This window comes from Ceratotherium simum, chromosome 32 (assembly GCF_057802395.1).
Source record: "Ceratotherium simum simum isolate JZ-2026a chromosome 32, ASM5780239v1, whole genome shotgun sequence".
In the NCBI taxonomy this organism is placed as follows: domain Eukaryota; kingdom Metazoa; phylum Chordata; class Mammalia; order Perissodactyla; family Rhinocerotidae; genus Ceratotherium; species Ceratotherium simum.
In genome coordinates, this window is record NC_141931.1 from 19,259,884 (window position 1) to 19,279,484 (window position 19,601).

Below are 19,601 nucleotides of genomic sequence, written 5' to 3' on the forward strand. Positions count from 1 at the left end.
AGGTATTAAATGAGTAGCACATTTGCCTCTTTACAATTTAAGCAGATTACCAATGAACATTTTAAAATAGAGCATTGGTAAAAGTGCTGGTGTTTATAAAGTACCTATTAGAACTAAATTTCAGTGCAATATGTCTTGTAGATTCAAAAAAACTATTGTCCTTCATCCTGTCAATACTGGCAATGCTCTATTCCATGAGGTATCCTCCCTCTCCCTTTTTTCTTTTGCCAACATGGCATTCAGTAAGATTTAAATGAAAAGAGGCGGCACAATTCATGAGTCAACCAGAAAACAGGCTGAAAAAAACTTTGGCCATCGAACACCTTCCCCCTAAATTACAGAAAGTAACATTCCCAAACACACACAGTAGATAGCAGACACTTTAACATAAACATAGAGCACTGATTATGCTCCATTTCCTAACATGAAGGACCCTGGTCACTGCAGACCCAACTCTGAGAATCCAAGCTCCTCAGATTGTCTCTCCTCTTCCTGCCACATTTCACCTAATTACCATCATACTTTTTATACATGTTCCATTTCCAAGGAAATAAGTTAACATATAAAGGGGTGAATTCTAACTAGTCAAAATGCCTTACCTGGCTTTTTCTTTAAGTGTCAAGCCTTTATACCAAGCCTATGCTTATGCCTACCTACAAAGAAAGTCAAATTGACAGGAAGTAAAAAATGATGTATTGTTTCTAAAGACAATATATTGCTTGGCATTTAGTATCTTTCCTTTAAAACTGATAATAGATCTGCAGTCTGGTTTCATCTACCCCACTAACCAGAACCATGTATACTGCGGCACATTTTCCAAGTTTGATAAAAAGATGTTAAGTACTGTAGGGTACAGAATGTTCTTGCTTACAAGCATTGTACCAGCCTTTTACAAAGTGAATTTATATAAGCATGGACATTAGCTTCAATAAACTTGTTTTGATATTCATAATTCAGAATATTTTTTGCACTTAGTGTTTTTAAACTGCAGCGTACCTGTGCTGTACAAAGAATCTTCCACATTTGAAAGGAACATTACCAAACAACATCCCAAGGATATATGTAAAAGTAACTCATTTTAATAGTTTCAAGGCTCTTTCATAGGTGTCATTTTACAATTGTACAAAATGACAAGTTTATACGAGATTACTTTGAAGTCGTTTTTTTATTCTTGGGTGGTTTCCTTATCTTATTGGGGTTTGGAATGAGTTTCTTTATTTTAAGGGGTTGTAACACCACAGCTTGCTGTCCTTCAGTGGGCTTTCTCTTATGTTTAGAGAGGTCTTCAAAGGAAGTTTCCAAAATCTCTTTGTCTTGGCTTTCCAAAGACTCAGTCTCTAAACTGTCCCTGGGGTCTTCAAGGCTGTCTTGAAGCCATGGTACACTTAGACTGGGCACTCTGGGAATGATAGCTTTTACTTCATCAACAAAGGCAGTGGTGTTCTTTTTGAACCCCAAGGCTAGGACACACTTTAAGCCGATGACGGGTGCAATTCTCTCACTGAGCCGGGGAACCTGACAAGCAGGAACAGTTCTGCTCAAACTTAACTGAATCAGGTGGGAGGTGATGATGGCAGGCTTGACTGACTTACATACTAGGACCAAAAGCAGTTCGTTCCTTTCCAGAGCCCTGGTGACTTCGTTAATGCCAATGGCCAGCTGCTTCCTGACGTGGACGGGAGTCCACCCTGATGCTTGTTGGCTTCCTTCTGGGTTTTTCTCCTTCAGAGCCTCACTGAGATCAACATCCACGCGACATTTGTCTTTGCTTTGTTTTTTTAAAAGAGGCTGCTTTTTCTTTCTTTTCTTATCCTCAACCTTCTGAAGTCCGACAGATTGAAATCTGTCTTCCAGTGTCTGTAATATGAAGTGCATATCCTCTCTCTCCAGAGAGCTCCAACGGATGGTATACGGGTTGTTCAATGACGTCTTCACAGTTAAAGGTCTCGTCTTCCGAATGGAGCCCCTCCCTGGTGCCTGAGGAGCTGCGGCCATCCTGCAGACCCTTCACAGAGAGGCAAGACAGCAAGGGGAAATTCCCGTTAGCTCTCACTGCATGACTTCAGAATATCGTGGTTATACTCTGATTCTGGAAAGCCTAATTATATAGGACCAATTATGTGACCATACACTTAACCTCTCAAGTAATTTATTTTCTCCATTTTTTCATATGACTTTGTCTTTATTCATATACAGGCAATATATGGATGTTTTACCTTATTGCATTCACAGTGAAATTCTATTTATTTCATTTATTAAAAATGTTCTGTGTTTCTACTTGTTCCTAATTATTTATCCTTTTAATGACTGGATGGTATTAACCTTACAGATTTGGTACCATTTTCTAAACTGTTCTCTCGTTAGGCTTCCATTCATCCATTAAACAGATACTGAGGACCTCCAATGTGCAGGCTGGGGTCCAGGCACTGGGTTCAGCAGTGAGCCAGTTCCCCCCGCTTAAGCCCCTGTGTCCGCCTGCACAGAGCTCAGTCTGTGGGGCCCAGAGGCCGCTGCCAGTCATAATCACCAGGTGTGATTCTTTAAGAACTGGAAATGTAATGTATGCACATGATTACACATTCAAATGATACTTTCATTCTATGCCCTTCTGTAAGTCTCTCTCCCTCCCTAGACCCTAAGCTTCTTGTACATCCTTCCTAAAACATTTAATACACATGCAGCAGTACATTCCCCCTTCCTATGGTTATTCCAAGCTGCCTGCTCCTCCAGCTGGCAATTTGATGAAAACTAGGGAAATTTGGTAATGAAATTTAAAGATATTAATCCCTTAAGAAAAAATAACAAGAAGGATCCTTGCTGGGAAAATGTTATGAACCACTGGTCTAGGAAGCATATCGTGTTTCTCCCTCCCAGAGACAAGTGCATCTCTCTTCCCTTGATTTTCTTCCTCACCTTCTGCCTGGGGCTTGGCTAAGAACCACAGGGACCCATGCGGCAAAACTAAAGGAAGTGAAACAAGCCAGCCCTGGAGCAGTCTGCGGCTTGGAACTGTCCCTATTTTCAGGTAGCCAGACTTTCTCATTCCAGATCCTCCCTCATTCCAGGTCATTTATCCTGCCGAGGCCGGCCTGCCCGCCCTGAAGTGCCCCATGCAGGATTAAGATTTAAGTCCTCTCCAATTAAACTTCTGCTTATTAGGCTGGCTACTGATGTTCAGGAACAAGTGTCTCTGTGAAGTATGTCGGAATTTAGAAGGCACCTTCTCCATGTATTGTTTGATTCTCACAGAATTCCTGTATAACTGTCCCATGTGTGGAGAACGAAACAGTCTCAGGTTAAATATCTTGCCCAAAGTCACAGCTAGTTTTCCAAATCCAAATTTTACGTGCTTTCCATCGTGGCTGCACCTCAAAGATAACCTGTGGCGTTTTAAAACATACAGATGGTTGGTCCTTACCCCAGATCTACTAAATTGGGATCCTGGGGAATAGGACCAGGGCATCTGTACTTTAAAAAGCTGCCCAGGTGAGTCTGATACAGAACCAGAATTAGGAACTGCTGATGTAGGATGGACGGCCTTTCTACACTGGACAGACCAGTAGAGGCCTCCAGTGTTCCTCCTCAGTCACCTTCTAACAGAAAATCAAAATTCAGTTCCTTGGGGTGAGAGGTCAGACCTTGTTCGTGTCAGCACTGCCCCTTCTAGAAACTCGGTGTCTGCTGCCTAACCCGCTTCCGTCACATCAGCCCCACCGCGCAGCCCTCCCATCCCCCGTCATCTCCACGCTTCCCTCAAGCTCAGGGAATCAGGAGGGAGCTCATCCAAATCCAGTGGTGACTGGCAGAGGCTGGCATCGGGTTTACAGTGATCAGGAAGACGAGCAAGACAAATATGATCTAACAGAGCTCTGGCCAAAATCCAAGTCAGTTAATGTGTCTGAGCATTGAAACAACACAGAATCCTTACATAAATACTTACAGTTACGTGCTCTGGAGAGAGAGCAAGACAGGCATTAACTCCTCCTGTCTTCAGAATCTGGAGGGGGAGAGGAGAGCCAAGGAGTTTGGAAAAGAAGAATCTTATGTCATATTATTCAAAAACAAAGGAGTGACTGACAAGAAGTAACAGGAACTCTTTAAGGTGACATACATGGCTCTCCACACCCTGGCCCCCATCGCCCCACCAGCCTCTCCCCTTAGCTGCCTCACCCTGCTGGTTACACCCCCCACTGAACCACATACTATTTAAGGAGGCCACCAGTTTCTCCCCTCCACGTCTTTATACACATATTCCCTCTGCCCAGAATACCACTCCCACCCTCACCCCCACCACTGCCTTACTTCCACAAGTATTTCTGGATTATCCACAATGCACCAAGCCATAAAGTATTAAAGTAAAAACAGTCGCCTCCCTGAGCTTAGAATCTATGAGGAAGTCTTATCAGCAAATAATAATACAATGAGACGTGGCGCACATTAAGGTCAAGAAACTACAGGATCCTAAGGGAACATATACCAGAGGCCTGACTTAGTTGAGGGGATCAGGAAGGGTCTCCTGGAGGCAGTGACTTTTAACCTACATCTGAAGAATGCTACCAAAGGGAGAACGAAGTAGAAAGAGTATCCCAGAGAACAGCATTAAAGGAAATGAAATAAGTTCAGTGTCGCCTGGACAGAGATGCTAGAGAATGGTGAGATAACAGGAAAGGCAGGTAAAGACGAGACAGTGAAGGTCCTTGTAAGCCTTATAGTGTGGGAAGCGACTGTAACGTTTAAAGCAGAGCGGCAGAATTAGAAAGACATTCCAGAAAGGTCTTTGTGAATTCGGGCCTGGGAGGGTCCTGTGCCAAGACTAAAAGTAGCAAAGAGCCTCCGGGAATAGTCCTGGTAAGACGTGACCGTGGCTTGCGGTAGAGCCACCGCAGAGGGGATGGACAGAAAGATATACTAGTTGAAATAGTTCAGAGAGAAAATCTACCTGACTTGAGTGATCGACTACGAGTAAGGCAGAGGAAGGACTCAGGGAGGCCTCCTGGTTTGCGGATCCGGTAGCGGAGTGGAGGGCAGCCCCAGTTCCCAGTGGCTGCACTCCCGACCCTGAGTTAAACCCTCCCTAGGGACGCCGCCCCTCTATCTGGTGCCTCCGTATTTACTATTTAGCATACGCAAGTGTGTTATGCTGTCGTCCGTCTCCACCTCTAGGTTCTGGAGTAACGAAGGGCCAGGATGAGGCTTTATCCTAGTATTTCTCGCACCCAAGAGACGCTCAACTGCAGGCAGCGAGCGGAGCGGGCGCCGACGCCCGGAGGCAGGAACATACGCGCGTCCGGGCGGGGACGGGCAGGCCGGGATGCAGGGGGGTCCAGGGGACGTCCTGGAGACCCTGGGTGTTCTCGCTCCGCCGAATCCTGGGGCCGATCCCACCTGGGCGGCCCCTCCTGGCCCCGGCGCCCCGCTCCCACTCACCACCGCGGGAGCTCCGGCTCCACGTGCGCCGCGACGCGCGTGCGCAGAGCCCTCGCCCCGCCGCCCCACCCCCCACCCCGCCTTCCAAATGCTCAGAGAACTTCACATTTCATCCTTCGGCGTTAGCTCACTCACGATGTAGAAAGTCAGGCCACGGCGTCGCGCGGCCCGGAAGCGGCGGCGCGAGACCGGATCCCAGAAACCCTGAGTTCGGCAGCGCGGCTGGAGGCTCCCTCAAGTTCTCTACAGCGGCAGTGCGCAGGCGCAATGTCTGTCTCGCGAGACCTGACGGTTGCCACGGTAACCTGGTGCCCGCGTCTCCGCTGCGTGGTCTGGGGGCCAGTCTACCGCCTTTAATGTCCTGAAGGCCGTTTGTCACAGGTCGCAACCTCTCCTTTCTAACCCAATTTCTGCCTTTCTGCGCGTGGCACTCTTAGCCCTCTGTCTCTCCTCGCTTTTCTGTATTTGGCTTGCCTCAGGGACGCAAAACCCTAGCCCCCTGGCCCAGTGCCCCCATCTGCATCGAATCCCTGCCGAATCCCCAGCAACAGGAGAATCAAGATAAATGAGAGATAAGGGGTGGGTTGAGGGGGGAAACGTGCTTACAGGCAACAATGTAGGCACTCTTGAGCTCCCTGAAAGAGAAGGAAAGTAAAGCTTGCTTTCAGTTTTGCGACAGCGGTTCGGAAAGCTCCAGATGTCTGCTCCAACCACTGGAGACTTATGGTTACGGATGCAGGCGCTGGGAAGTCGCTGACCACTATAAATCAGCTGAAGACCATTTTCAAGTTCAGCCATCTGAATCTGTTTGCCCTGGGCACGAACTTAGAGGACAGTAGGTTGCTTCTGACCTAATTTACACCTTTCGTTTTCTTTTCCAGTCTAACTTAGGCTCTCTTCCTTCTCCAAACATCTTCCTCCCTTTCTCAATCACTGCGTTGCTTGCTTTGTTTCCCCTTTTTTGGTCTAGTTTCTATATTTTCAGCTTTCAACACCTACATCCTAACTGGCCGGAAAGTCAACAAAACGAAAAACCGTGTTGCTTTTTGTCCAAGATGATTGCAGGTTACCCAGGGGAAAGTTCAGTGTGGTTTTTTAAATCACAATTAGAAAGATTAAAAATAACAAAGTTACAATGAGTTTGAGTGTAACAACAGACTTTATTTCATAAAATGAATCCTATTGGTTCATTGTGATGAACTGCAAACATGTAATTCTAAATTAGTCCTTTAAGCTGTGAGACAAATAGAGACACACATGTCTAATTGAAATGCTAGAGTAATGAGAAGGAAATGTGTACAAGTTTTTGTTCCCCTAAGGGTTTAGATTTATGGTTACAGTTTGTATAGTTAGATTTATAGCATCATCTCAATTTACATTTGCTCTATGAAGATTACCTGCCATTACATTCCATGGCTCAGGAGCCAGGCTGCCTAGGTTGAAACCCTAACTTCATCAGTAACTAGGCATGTGACCCTAAACCAAGCTAATTAACCCTCTCTAGGAGGTGATAAAAATAGGGCCTGTTGTGAGGATTAGAAGAGATAATCTGTAAGATGCTTAGCACAGTCCCTAGCACATAGAAAGTGCTTGTTAACTATAACTATGATGAATCCAGTGACACCCTGAATTAAGAATTAAGTTAATAAAAATTAACTGTAGCCTCTATGATTTTAGTGCCTGTGTTCTATTTTATGACTAGCAATATAATTTTCACAAGAATTTTGCTAAAATATAAAACTACCTTTCAAAGGTAACTTCTCTCCCATTTGTGTCACAAAAATATTACAACAAAAAAGTCAAAAGAAAAAAGTTTTCCATGACTCGATTACCCCAAAACACATTTCCTCTCAGTGTTCCCTTCTAATTTGTTTCACATTTGTGCGTACATTGACATTATTAAAATAATAATGTAGATACAATTTTGTGTTCTGATTTTCATTCCATGTAAGATTTTTTTCCATGTTTTTCAAGCATAGTTTTCAAATTGTCACTTTAACTCTTATATATTTCATATCCTATACTGAATGATCAGTTTTACTTTGTAATGGCAGCTGTTAGTTATTTTATCCTGAAAAAACTCAGCCTAACACAGCATCATCACCACCACCACCTCTCAGCCTTCCAGTGTGCTCAACTGAAACTATGGGAATGGAGGAGAAACACCGAGGTGGGAGTCTCCCACCGGATAGGAAGGCCTTGTTCCAGGAGGAATTACAGGGCATTCCGCCAAGATTCAGGTCAGATTGCAGTCAAGCCTTTCCTACGTGGCTAGGTGATGTGAAAGGTTGTCAGGGGGCCTTGGCGGAGCTGTCCTATTAAAAAAGAGAAATTTGAAAGACCTTAAATCAGATGGTAACAAAGCTAGTCTGAGATTTTTTTTAGTAGACTCTTTTTTAGAGTTTTTTTTTTTTTTTTCAGAGAAGAGGCCTAATGTGATGTGATGCTACACTTTGGATTTTCCTTAAGTCCTAAACTGCCAGCACCAATTTTGAAAATAAAGTATCTATGTGATATAAAATAGGCTGCAAGTAACTGTTCAAAATATACCAGAGGTATATATAAACAGGCCCTATAATTTTAGAATTACTTAAAGTATAGATATTTATATGAATTAATCACAGAATAATTTCTGAAGCAATTTGAGAGCCAGTGGTTGAGAAGTACTTTTAAGATAGAAATGTGTACATATGTCTGTGTATATGTATTAGGTAAAAAAAAATCAATAACATTATACTTTGTTAGTTCAATATTTATTGAGTATCTTTTATGTGCTAGATGCTAGATATGTAAGAATGAAGCAACTGTTTTTCTTTCTTCCCTCCGTCCCTCCCTTTTTTCCATCCTTCCTTCCTTCCTTCTTTCCTTGCTTCCTTCCTTTTTTCAACAGAGAACAGTGTTTACTGAATTCTAAGTGTTGAGGATAAAGAAGTGAATGAAAAAAAGTTCTAATGGAGGAGACAGACAATAAACAAAAAAGTAAACTATGTAGTATGTCAGATCATGAGAAGTGCTATGGACAAAAGTAAAGCAGAGAAGAGAGCAAGGGGGTGCTGGGATGCATGACGAAAGGCCTCACTGAGAGGTGATGTGTGAGCAAAGACCTGGAAGAGGTGAGGGACTGAGCCGTGCAGACACCCAGGGAAGAGTGTAAGGGCCCTCAGGGCAGGAGTGTGCTTAGCCTGTTAGAACAGCAAGGAGGCCCGTGTAGATGGAACCCTTTGAAGGAAGGGGAGAATGGGAGGAGAGGAGAGGAGAGAAGGCTACAGGCTTGTAGACCAGACTAAAGATGCTTCTTGTCCTAAAAAACTCCTGGAGGAGGTGCCATCTAAGCTGAGTCTTGAAAGAGGAATTGGCTGGTTAATAAGGTAGGGGAAGGGCATTCTGGACAGTGGAGTGCAGCAGCTATCTATAAACCCGGAGAACAGGGAATTTAAAGTAGTTTGGTGTTCCTGGAGGAGAGTGTGCACACTTGTGGGAAGGAGAGCAGTGAAATCGTGGACCACCACACATATTATTCAGAGGCCCTTCTGAGAAAGAGAGCCAAGTTATCATTTCAGACTAGATCTCAACCCTGGTTGCATCATTACTGCTGTTTGCTCCCTACCCCACAACCTTGAAATCAGAATCTCTGGTGGCAGGAATCAGGCATCTGGTTTGTGTTTGTGTTTTTCCTTCCAGATGATTGGATGTGCAGCCAGAGTTAAGAGCTCATCTGGACATCTTGCCAATACTACCCAAAGCAATCTAAAGATCGAATGCAATTCCTCTCAAAATCGTAATGGGTATCTTTTGCTGGAATAGAAAAACCAGCACGAAAATTATTATGGGATCTCAAGGGACCCCAAATAGCTAAAATAATCTTGAAAAGGAAAGACAAATTTAGAAGACTCACACTTCCTGATTTTAAAAACATACTATAAACCTACAGTAAGTGAAATGTTACAGAGCTGACATAAAGACAGACATATAGACCAATGGAATAGAATAGAGAGGCCTCACATATATGGTCAATTAATTTTTGAAAAAGGGGCCAAGGGCCAGCCCCAGTGGCTTAGTGGTTAAGTTCAGCGTGCTCCACTGGGTGGGGCTGGGATCAGTTCCTGGGCACCAACCCACACCACTCCTCTGGCAGCAGCCATGCTGTGGTGGCGGCTCACCCCCAAAATAGAGGAATATTGGCAACAGATGTTAGTTCAGGGTGAATCTTCTGCTGCAAAAAAAAAGAAAGAAAGAAAGAAAAGAAAAGAGGGCCAAGACCATTGAATGGGGAAAGGACTGCCTTTTCAACAAATGGTGCTGGGAAAACTGGATATCCACATGCAAAAGAATGAAGTTGGACACTTATACAAAAAGGAACTCAAAATGGATCAAAGTTCTAAACTTAAGAGCTAAAACTATAAAACTCTCAAAAGAAAACTTAGGGGAAAATCTTCATGACACTGAATGTGGCGATGATTTCTCGGATATGATGCCAAAAGCATAAGCAACAAAACAAAGAATTGATAAATGGATCTTCATCAAAATTAAGCCTTTGGTGCATCAAAGGACGCTATGAGAGAGTAAAAACAAAACCTACAGAAGGGGAGAAAATGTTTGCAAATCATAGACCTGATTTGCAATACCACTTCACACCCACAAGGATGGCTATTATTAAAAAACAGAAAGAATAAGTGTTGGTGGGCATATTGAGAAATTGGAACCCTCCTACATTACTGGTGGGAAGGTAAATTGGTACAACTGCTGTGGGAAACACTTTGCCAATTCCTCAAAAAAAAATTAAACATAGAATTACAATATGGCCCAGCAATTCCATTCCTAGGTGTTTCCTCAAAAGAGTTGAAAACAGGGACACAACTAATGCTTGTATGCCAGTGTTGATAGCAGCATTGTCCATAATAGCCAAAAGGTGGAAACAACTCAAATGTCCATCAATGGATGAATGGATAAAGTGTGATATATACATGCAATGGAATATCATTAAGCCATAAAAAGGAATGAAGTACTGCTACATGCTACAACACCGATGGACCTTGAAAAAGATTATGCTCAGTGAAATGAGCCAGTCACAAAAGGACAAATACTGTATGATAGTCACATTTCCACGAGGTGACTTGAACAGGCCAATTCATAGAGACGGAAAGTAGAGTAGAGGTTAGCAGAGCTGGGGGAGGAGGGGATGGGAAGTCATTGTTTAATGGGTATAGCCTTTGTTTGGGAAAACAAAACAATTTCGGAAATCGTGGTGGTGGTTACATGGCATTGTGAATGTACTTAATGCCACTGATTTGTAGAGTTAAAAGTGGTTAAAAGAGTGAACTTCCTGCCATGTACATTTGACTCTACACACGAAAAAGGACTTGTCTTTGGTCTCATCCATGGCCCATCCCTCACCGGACAAGAAGCCTTGGGCTAGAGCACAGCCAAGACCCTACTGGCCTAAAAGGAATGTGGAGAACCCTGTGGCACAAGAATATGCCTCTTCTTCACACCCACGTGTACCGTTTGCATTCAGTATGGTCTAAGGTGCATGTATTTCCATCCAGTTTTGGGGGTGATGACACTGTCAGTCTGCAGGGAACTGGGTCTGACTGAAAGTGGTCGTTCAGTCGGGGCTGTTCTCTGTCATTGCAGTCTGGAGGTCTTCCAGTACTGGCTCATTTGGCTACACAACATTGCATCACAATCCCAAGGACTTTCCCTATTTCCCCTTAGCCATCGTCAGGATGTTGGCATTTGCCCTCAAGCTCGTCCTCTCTCTGTCACAGTTTAGCTCCAGAACTCCAGTCATCACATCCTAGCAATTGCATCCTGTACGGCAGTGCGTTTTCCTTCCTGCATTTCTTTCTTTTAATCAGAAAGAAAAACCTTTCTAAGAAGCCCCAGCATACTTCCCTTTGTGGCTCACTGGCCACAACTGGTCACCCGCCCTCAGCTAAACCAATCAGTGGCAGAGGTGATCGAGTCAAACCAGACTGGCTCGGACCAATGATGACTCTTCTCCTGGAGATGGACCCACCTTCCCTGAGCATATTATGGCTCCACAACTAAGTCAAAGTAGGATTGTTGACCAAAAAGAAGGGGGAAATGGCAGCTAGGTGGGGAGCCAATGGTATACCCAGTAAGGAGACATTTGGTGTGAAGGAGTTCATTTGCAGAATAGGTTACTTGTACATTAATATGTAAATTACATGCACTATGATAACCACAAAGGCAGAATAGAAACAAAATGATAAGCCCCATGTACTTTGATTCAGCCCCGCCAATATATATTATCATGGAAACCAAAGGCTACAAACTTCACAAGTTTCATGATGAACATCAAACTGATGGGCGCTCGTGGCCAGTGGTGCTGGGAGAAGATGCAGCCCTGAGCTGGCCGTTACATCGTGTCAGATAGGGTACAAGGTGGAAGATATTTACGAACCTTCACTCTGAAGACTCTCAAAATAGAAATAGTAAACAAATTAAGGTGAAAGTGCCTCCTGTCAGAGAAATTCCTTCTCCGACACTTGTCCCAAGGAAGTGGTCCTGGCAAGTTCTGTTGCAAGGAGACCTCTGGGGACATCCTGACTCTAAATGATGTCACACGTCACCTTTCATGTCCGGGCTATGCCTACTTCATTGTGCATTTGGGGAAATTATATTAGTTGTTGTTTGTTGTTTCAGAAAATGATATTTATGAGAATGTTTGTTGTAGAAAATGATTTCTCCATCTAAAGCTGTAATATAATCCCCAGCACTGTCATCACTAACGCAATTTTCTGACATCACTGACTTCTGTTTATAGCTTTACTATAGTATAGCTTTATAGTATAGAAGTGACAGGATTTCACTGCTTCGTCAGGAAGTGTTAAGAATCCTCTTTTCATTTTTCTCCCTGCAGACTTGTTTGTAATGAATCTGGTAGCACCAAAAGACTCATTTCTTCTAACAACACAAGTATGCAACTTTTCTCTGACTCTGATGACCATCTTTGCCTACTTGTGAATATTCATCATTGACAGATATTTAGATCAATCAGACCAGAAGCAAATTCAACCCATCACACAAAACCATGTATCAGAAATGGAGAACCGTATCGTCGTAGTTAATATAGTATTTTAAACCACCTAGACTTATGAACAAAGCTAAATCTCTGATTAGTGACTAGTACAATAATAAGGTTCAGCTCCTCCCAGAAGATGTCACAAAGTGGGAAAGAATAGAAAATGGGCGGAAAATTTTAATCTATGACTTAAAAAAGTATCTTTGGAAAATGCAATTTGCTTCATCTATAACTTTTTGTTAAAGTGTAGAGATTATGAGCTCTTCAAAGCCAAACATTATCACAGCTTTTCAAACTAGACATGAAAAGGCCCCTGAGGCATCCTGCTGTTATCATGTCTAATAAGGTCAATGTTGCTAGCTACAACCCACCTGAGCAAAAGGGTCTTTGGTGTCCTCAATAGCTTAAAAGAGTGAAGTGTTCTCGAGTCCAAGAAGTGAGAAAAGCACTGGATTTCCCCAGCTTGGGGAGGTCCATTTCTTGGTGTGGTCTCACCAGGGGCTATTGTTATGATATTTCAGGCTTCTCTTTAAGTCCCTGGCTGGGCCCACGTTTCGTTCTTCCAGCTCTTCAAGAAGCTTCTTTTCAGTGGCTTGATGAACCGGGACCAAATTTCCTCCTTGACTTTGTGGGGTTTTGTCTATTTTGTTTGTTATTAAGTTGTCCTTTTTCCCCCCAGTTTTTCTTGATTCCTTTTCCTCCCATTTGTCTTTACTATTCTTTTTTTCTCCTCGTTTTCTTTTCTTCTTTACTCTTTTCTTCTTTTTCTCATTGTTTCCTTTTTTTAAATTCTTTTTTTCTCATTTTTTCTTTTCTTTAGTTTGTTAGTACTTGTTTTTGTTGATTTGTATGCTTGTCTGGCATTGTGTTTTGATGCCATTGTAAAAATCAGTTCATCAGGTGGACTCTGGAAGTGACTTTCTTTTGAGGTGATTTGGGCCAAGCTTCTCACCAGCTTTTCCCCATTTTAAGTTGACCTTGGGACATCTTGACTCCAAGGTCAGCAGCAAGTCCAACTTGCTGCAGGGCCTCTCAGCCATTTCTGCTGAGGAGGAGACCCCATTGGCAACCTCTGGCTCTCAAGACCATCACCAGGATAACTTGACAAAGGTGAAGTTAGCTCGGTACATCCTGGCCTGAGAAAGACGTCGTCGTGAGGATCAGTAACAAGACAGCATAACTCCTCCCCACTCCAGAGACTGTCCCCCAAAGCAAGGATCATGAAGGCCTGGAAGCATCCTTAAACAGTTATGTCAAGGGATCCAGACTGAGGATTCAGTCTTCGTCGTTTTCGACCAATCGAGTGCGAGAGAGTTGTTTGAGTCCCTGGTGGCTCGTGGCAGTCTGCAGGAGAAGGAGGCCCTAAGCAAGTTCCATCAGCAAGTGTCTGTGGGGCACTGTCACTAGAAAGGCTTCGTTTACAGAGGTGGAGGCAGAAGACCTGCTCTTGGAGGCTGACATGAACATCAAGTTGGAAGACTTTGGCTTCAGCAATGAACAAGCTGGAAAGCTGCCTGGGCAATCCTCCTTTATGCTGCCTGGCAGTCTTCCAGGACCAAATACAGCGGACCCACGGTCAACATTTGGCATCTGCGTCATCCTACATACAGTGTTCTGTGGGCCCCGCCTTCAAGGAGCTGCAGGAGTGGGTACTCAAAGCAAAATACTATATTCCCTTTTACATTTCCAAAGGATTTCAAAAGTAATCAAGAAGTTTCTTACTCCCAAGCCCAAGAAGAGAGGCACTTTAGAGCCATCGAGAAAGACCCATGGATGAGTCCAGGTCGTGAAGGTGAACTAAATCCTCATGTGGAGCCACTCCCTGTTGCCAAGGAATCCTGGCCAACTGAGTTGATGATGTCCATGTGTCACCCAAGGGAGGAGATCCAAGACTCACTGATGGGCCAGGGGCTCAGCAAGAGGACAGCTAACTCTGTGCCCCTGAGTTACAAACAACCAAGGCGGAGGGCCACATCATTGCCCTGGAACCCCAGGCTTTAGCTCCTCTAACCAGCAGCACACTTTCCTCTTCTCACGAGGTACAGCATGAAGTCTCTGCCAACACACAGCAGTGCTGTTTCAGCGAGCTGGCCAATGCCACCTCTAATTCCTATTCTAAGAATATTCGAGAGAGCAGTGGGGAACCTAAGTTGCCTGAGCATGACGAGGTATCAGGGTGGAAAGGCACCAGCAAAGTGAACCTGCCCCTTCATTTCTTGGAGAGCAAGGGACCGCCTCCCATCTAGGAACAGCAACCTCTCCACCAGCACAAACCAGTGTAGGAATTCCCCCCTTTTGGAGTGGGCCAGCGTGGCCAGGCCTCTATGCAGAAGAGCAAAGACAGCCTAACAGTGCCAGCGCACAGGGCCTCCACAGCCTTTGCTCCCCCTTAAATCCCCTCCCCCTGGCTGCCCAACCAGCGATCTGAGTGGGCCTGCATGCAGCCCAACCAAGCCTTGTTGCTGTGTCCCACAGAGGGGGCCTGTGAGCTGCCCCAGCCCAGCACAGCCTCCCAGTTGTGTCTCCTTGGCCACTTCTTCCAGCCACACATCAGAAGCAGTGGCAGAGCCACAGAAGGAACCAATTTCCCCCTGGGGGTGTGTCCAAAGGAAACTCCATCCATACGGGCAACCTCCGACAGATGAACCACCCCAGTCCCTCCCTCTGACAACAGCCAGGGCCTGCAGGGGGCCACTGGGCACTTCTTCTGCAGGTTCATCTGTGAACTGAGACATCTGTGTGTCAGGTTTGCCAAAAGGACGTCAAAGCAGAGACCAATAGGAGAAACTGAAACCTCACGTTGCGGGAGGAGAGGCAGCGAAAAAAGGTGGGGAGGCCAAGTCGTGCTCATTCCACTTGACATGGCGTATGAAGATCATGAACTTCGTGGAGCCCGGTGAGAAGGTGCAGGAGATCGGCCAGGAACTGGAAGCAAACAGCGGCCAGAGGCCAGAGCGAGGTGGGCAAGAAATTTGCGCTGCTCTGTCTGCAGGGCACCCAGGCCCAGAGGACTCTGCGCGCGGAGGATGGAGGGGTCCCAACAGTCACGGCCATCTCTCAACACAGTTTCTTTTGAGTGGAGAGCCGCACCTCTGCGGCCCTCAAAAATCACTGCAGCTTCACCCTTAAAAGGCTGCCAGGAGCTTCCAGGGAGACAAGAGGAGGGGCGGCCACTGCGCCCCGACCCGGGCGAGACTGCAGAGACCTGCGGCTGCGTCTGCGCTGGGGCCGCCTGGGAACCGCAGCGCTGCGCCCGCTGCTCTGTGCTTTCGGGGGAGGGCAGGTGGGGTTTCCAGATGGCAGTTGGGTAACGTATCAGAACCGTTAACGGATTCTTCCCGGAAAAATCTCCTAGGTGACTTTTACTGATGACCTCACTAGCATGCGTGCCACCTCCAATGCCAAAAACGGTTTGGAGTTTATCATAAGAGAGCAGGCGTGTCACTGAAATGTGCACGCAGTGGGGCGAGCACAATGCCGTTGGTATTAAGGGACAGTCACTCCGACTGCAAGTGGGAAAATGAATGGGATGAACAGCTAAGCTTCCCTTGTCCTTTGAAAGTGGGCTTTACCCCCAGGGGTGGAAGTGAGGGAGGCAGCAAGAGGAAATCAGCTCAGATGTCACTGGCTGCTGTGTGACCTTCTCCTGTTTGTAATTTTCTCCACTCTACACAATTTATTCCAGAGTACAGAAACAGGAGGATGCTTTCCCAAGTTCTTTTATGTGCTGGCATAATGGTGAGACTAAAAATCAAAAAAGGACATTCTGAGAAAGGGAAGTTACAAACACCTCACTCATAAACACGGGTGTAAAACAACAACAAAAACAACAACAAAAAACAAACCCCTCACAATATAGGAAACAATCCACAATGTGTGTGTGTGCGCGTGTGTGTGTGCGCATGTGTGTGTGTGTGTGTGTGTGTGTATAAAGACATTACATCAAGATCAAATAGAGATTAATAAGGAATGCAAGGTTAGTTTCACATTTGAAAACAAATCAATGTAAGCCATCTCTTTAAAAGATTAAAGGAGAAACATTATGATCATCCGAATAAAGACTGATGAAATTCTACATCCATTCATGAAAACAAATTTTCCCAGACTACAAATAGGAAGGAACTTCCTTAACACAGTAAAACATACATATCTACCAAAATAAAACCACTGCAGCAAATGTCACATTTCGTGGTGAAACGCTGAATGCATTACATTTAAGGAACAAGATCAGAGAGCCTGTTATTACTAGTCCTGTTCATTATTGTACTGGAGGTCCCAGCTAGTGCAGAAATGCAAGGAAAAGAAAGAAAGGTGTGAGGATTGGAAAGGAAGAAATGAAGCTGTTCATAGACTATATGTTTCCTATATAGAAAACCCAAAATAATTTACTGAAAAATAACTAAAATTAAAATGTTTGTATCAAGGGGGCTAGATACAGTCAATATACAAAAGTAAATTCTCTTTCTCTATATCAGTTACAAACAGATAAACAATGAAATTTTTTAAAAGATGGCATCTACAGCATCAAAAATTATCCACTTGATTACACATAAATCTGAAAAAGATGTACAAAACCTTCAACAGAGGAAAATTAGACAACTTTCTTTGAAAATATTAAATATAAGACAACTAATTGAAAAAGTTACATGGGAGCCATGAATAGTAAAACCCTGTGTCATAAGGATATCAGCCTCCCCACCCGCACTGAATTGATGTAGACTTTCAATGCAATTCAAAGAAAAATTCAAGAAGTTTCTTTTATGGAACTTGACTCATAGATGTTAAAATTTATATAGAAGAGCAAAGTGCCAAAAACAGCCCTTCCTGAAAAAGCACAAAATGGGGAGGATTTAATGATTAAGACATTGTGATGTAGGTGGAAGGATAAACAAATGGACAGCCCCAAAACCATTCTATAATTGCTCCTCATGTTGTTCTCTTAAACCCGCTCTAATCAGGCTTTGCCCCTCCCCAAGGCTTTAAAACTTCTCTTAAGGTCATCAATGATCTTGACAATGACCTAGATCCAATTGTTAATTCCCAGTCCTCACCTAACCTGACACACTTTCTCACTTGATGTGCTTTCTTGACATCACATTCTCTTGGTTTTTCTCTTACCTCAATGATCACCTCTTCTCTGTCTCCTTTGTTCCTTCTTCCTCTTCTCCTCAAACTGTTAGTGTTGGAATTTCCCATGGCTCCATCGTCAGTCCTCTTCTCCTCCATATACGTTCAGTTTCTGGGGTCATCCAGTCTGAAGGCTCTAAATACCATCTCTATGTTCATTCGTCCCCAATGTTATAGGCCCCGCCCAGACTAGACTTGGATATCCAACTGCCCGTTTGACATCTCCGCTTGAATGTCTGATTATCTCAAAAGTAGCATGTCCAAAACCAACCTTCTGATCTTTGCCACCCCACCAAACCTACTCCACCTATGGTCCTTCCCGTTACTCAGACCAAAAATCTTGGCGTTATCCTGACTCCTCTCTTTCTTTCACGCTCCATGTAGAATCTATCAGGGACTCCTGTTGACTCTACCCTCAAAATATATCCAGAATCTGAACTCCTTCTCACTACTTCCACTGCTGCCACCTGAGTTTGAGACACTCATAAGTTCTTTGCATCGTTATTACAGTAAGGATCTTGCTTCCAACCTCGTTCCCCTATAGTCTATTTTCAACACAGCAACAAGAGTGATCCTTTTAAAAAAGTCAGTCAGATCATGTCAGTCTTCGCTCAAAACCCTTCAATGGTTCTGTTTCACTGCCACTGAGAGCCAGTGCAAGGCCTTGCATGATCTGGTCTCCATCTGCTATTCTCTGACCTCTTCTCTTACTGCTCTGCTCCAGCCACACTGGCTCCCTGCTGTTCCTCACACCTGCCAGGGAAGCTCGTTCCTTAGGGCCTTTGTACTGGATGCTGCCTTTGCAGGGGATGCTTTTCCCCAGGGATCTCCCTGGCCGGCTCCCTCACCTCCTGCAAGTTTTGACTCAGATGTCATCTTCTGAAAGAGACCTACCCTCACAGCCCTGTTTATAACTGCATGTCCCCTCCGCCACCCCATATACCCAAGACTCTCCATCCCTTTTACTCTGCTCTTTTTTAAAATAGCACTTATCACCTAACATCTTTTAATGGATGATATTACTTGCTTATTATATGTGTTTATTATCTGTCATCCTCTACCAGAATGTAACACAGAATAGGGATGTTTGTTTGTTTTATTGACTGATGTTTCTCAAGAACCTAGAACAGTGCCTGGCCCATATCAGGCACTCAGTAATTATTTGAATGAAAAAATGAATGCGTGAATGTGGAGGATAGGATGGAACGGAATCAGGAGTGTCACAAAGGTAAAGGTAATGCTGAATTTCTTAAACTGGTGATAGGTTCATAAATGTGCCATTTATTTTTTAAATTTTACACATACATATACATGTGTATGTATAGTTGTTTATCATTAATATTTAATAAAATAGTAAAAAGAAGAACTTAATTGTCTGTCACTCCCTAAGGCTTCCAGAAAGCTGAGTTTTCATGCCTAGTACATTATTATCGCTGGACGGAGGACATCAATGTTTCCATTGTCTCTTCTTTCTTTTTGCTCCTTGAGACAAAACACCCATGTCTCCTGCATCAGGTCCGGGGATGGCAACCCAAGAGAAGAACAAGCCTTGAAAAGAGTTCTTCAAAGAATATTCTAGACTTAGAGAACAAAACAGAGCACAGTGTACCTTCCTTTTCCCCTGCTCCTGATTTCTTATAATGATTATAATGCCAAAATGTCTCCACTGTAGATACACACCGATATTGGACCTGCTTGCAGTATTCCCTGCTGAGACACTGATAGATCCGGCTCTCCCCAGCAGAGAAAGCATTCTGTTCTGAAGCTGCCATTTGCCTTTGTACCCCACAGTGCATTTCCCATCGTCTGCTAATTTAAAAAATAAAAAACAAAAAAAACCCTGCCCACTATGTTTTTCTAACATCTCCTTTTGTCCTTTACTTGGAAATTCGTTGATTTCATCGTGAAAATGTATTGAAAGACAAAAAAGAAAAAACCAAAACTCAAGAGATTTACATAAAAAAGTAGCAAATACTTTTTTTTTTTTTTAAAGATTTTA

At 44.0% G+C, this 19,601-nt stretch overlaps 1 protein-coding gene across 6 annotated transcripts; it reads right to left on the reverse strand.

The window, feature by feature from the left end:
• Positions 1-670: 670 nt before the first annotated feature.
• RPP38 (ribonuclease P/MRP subunit p38) lies at positions 671-5,665 on the reverse strand. Of its 6 annotated transcripts, none has more exons than XM_087420796.1 (3): positions 5,563-5,665; positions 3,941-3,997; positions 671-2,005 (listed from the first exon to the last, which is right to left on the reverse strand). In XM_087420796.1, exon 3 carries the CDS (start codon positions 1,993-1,995, stop codon positions 1,147-1,149), a length of 849 nt encoding a protein of 282 aa, XP_087276922.1. In that variant the 5' UTR covers positions 1,996-2,005; positions 3,941-3,997; positions 5,563-5,665; the 3' UTR covers positions 671-1,146. The 6 variants fall into 6 exon arrangements, with proteins under 6 accessions (XP_087276922.1, XP_087276925.1, XP_087276924.1 ...); XM_087420799.1 differs by lacking the exon at positions 5,563-5,665 and adding an exon at positions 5,282-5,429; XM_087420798.1 differs by lacking the exon at positions 5,563-5,665 and adding an exon at positions 5,217-5,429.
• Positions 5,666-19,601: the final 13,936 nt, after the last annotated feature.

What these genes read in the sequence shown, in the direction of transcription:
- RPP38 (XM_087420796.1), bottom strand. Translation starts at nt 1,995, where the DNA reads ATGGCCGCAGCTCCTCAGGCACCAGGGAGGGGCTCCATTCGGAAGACG.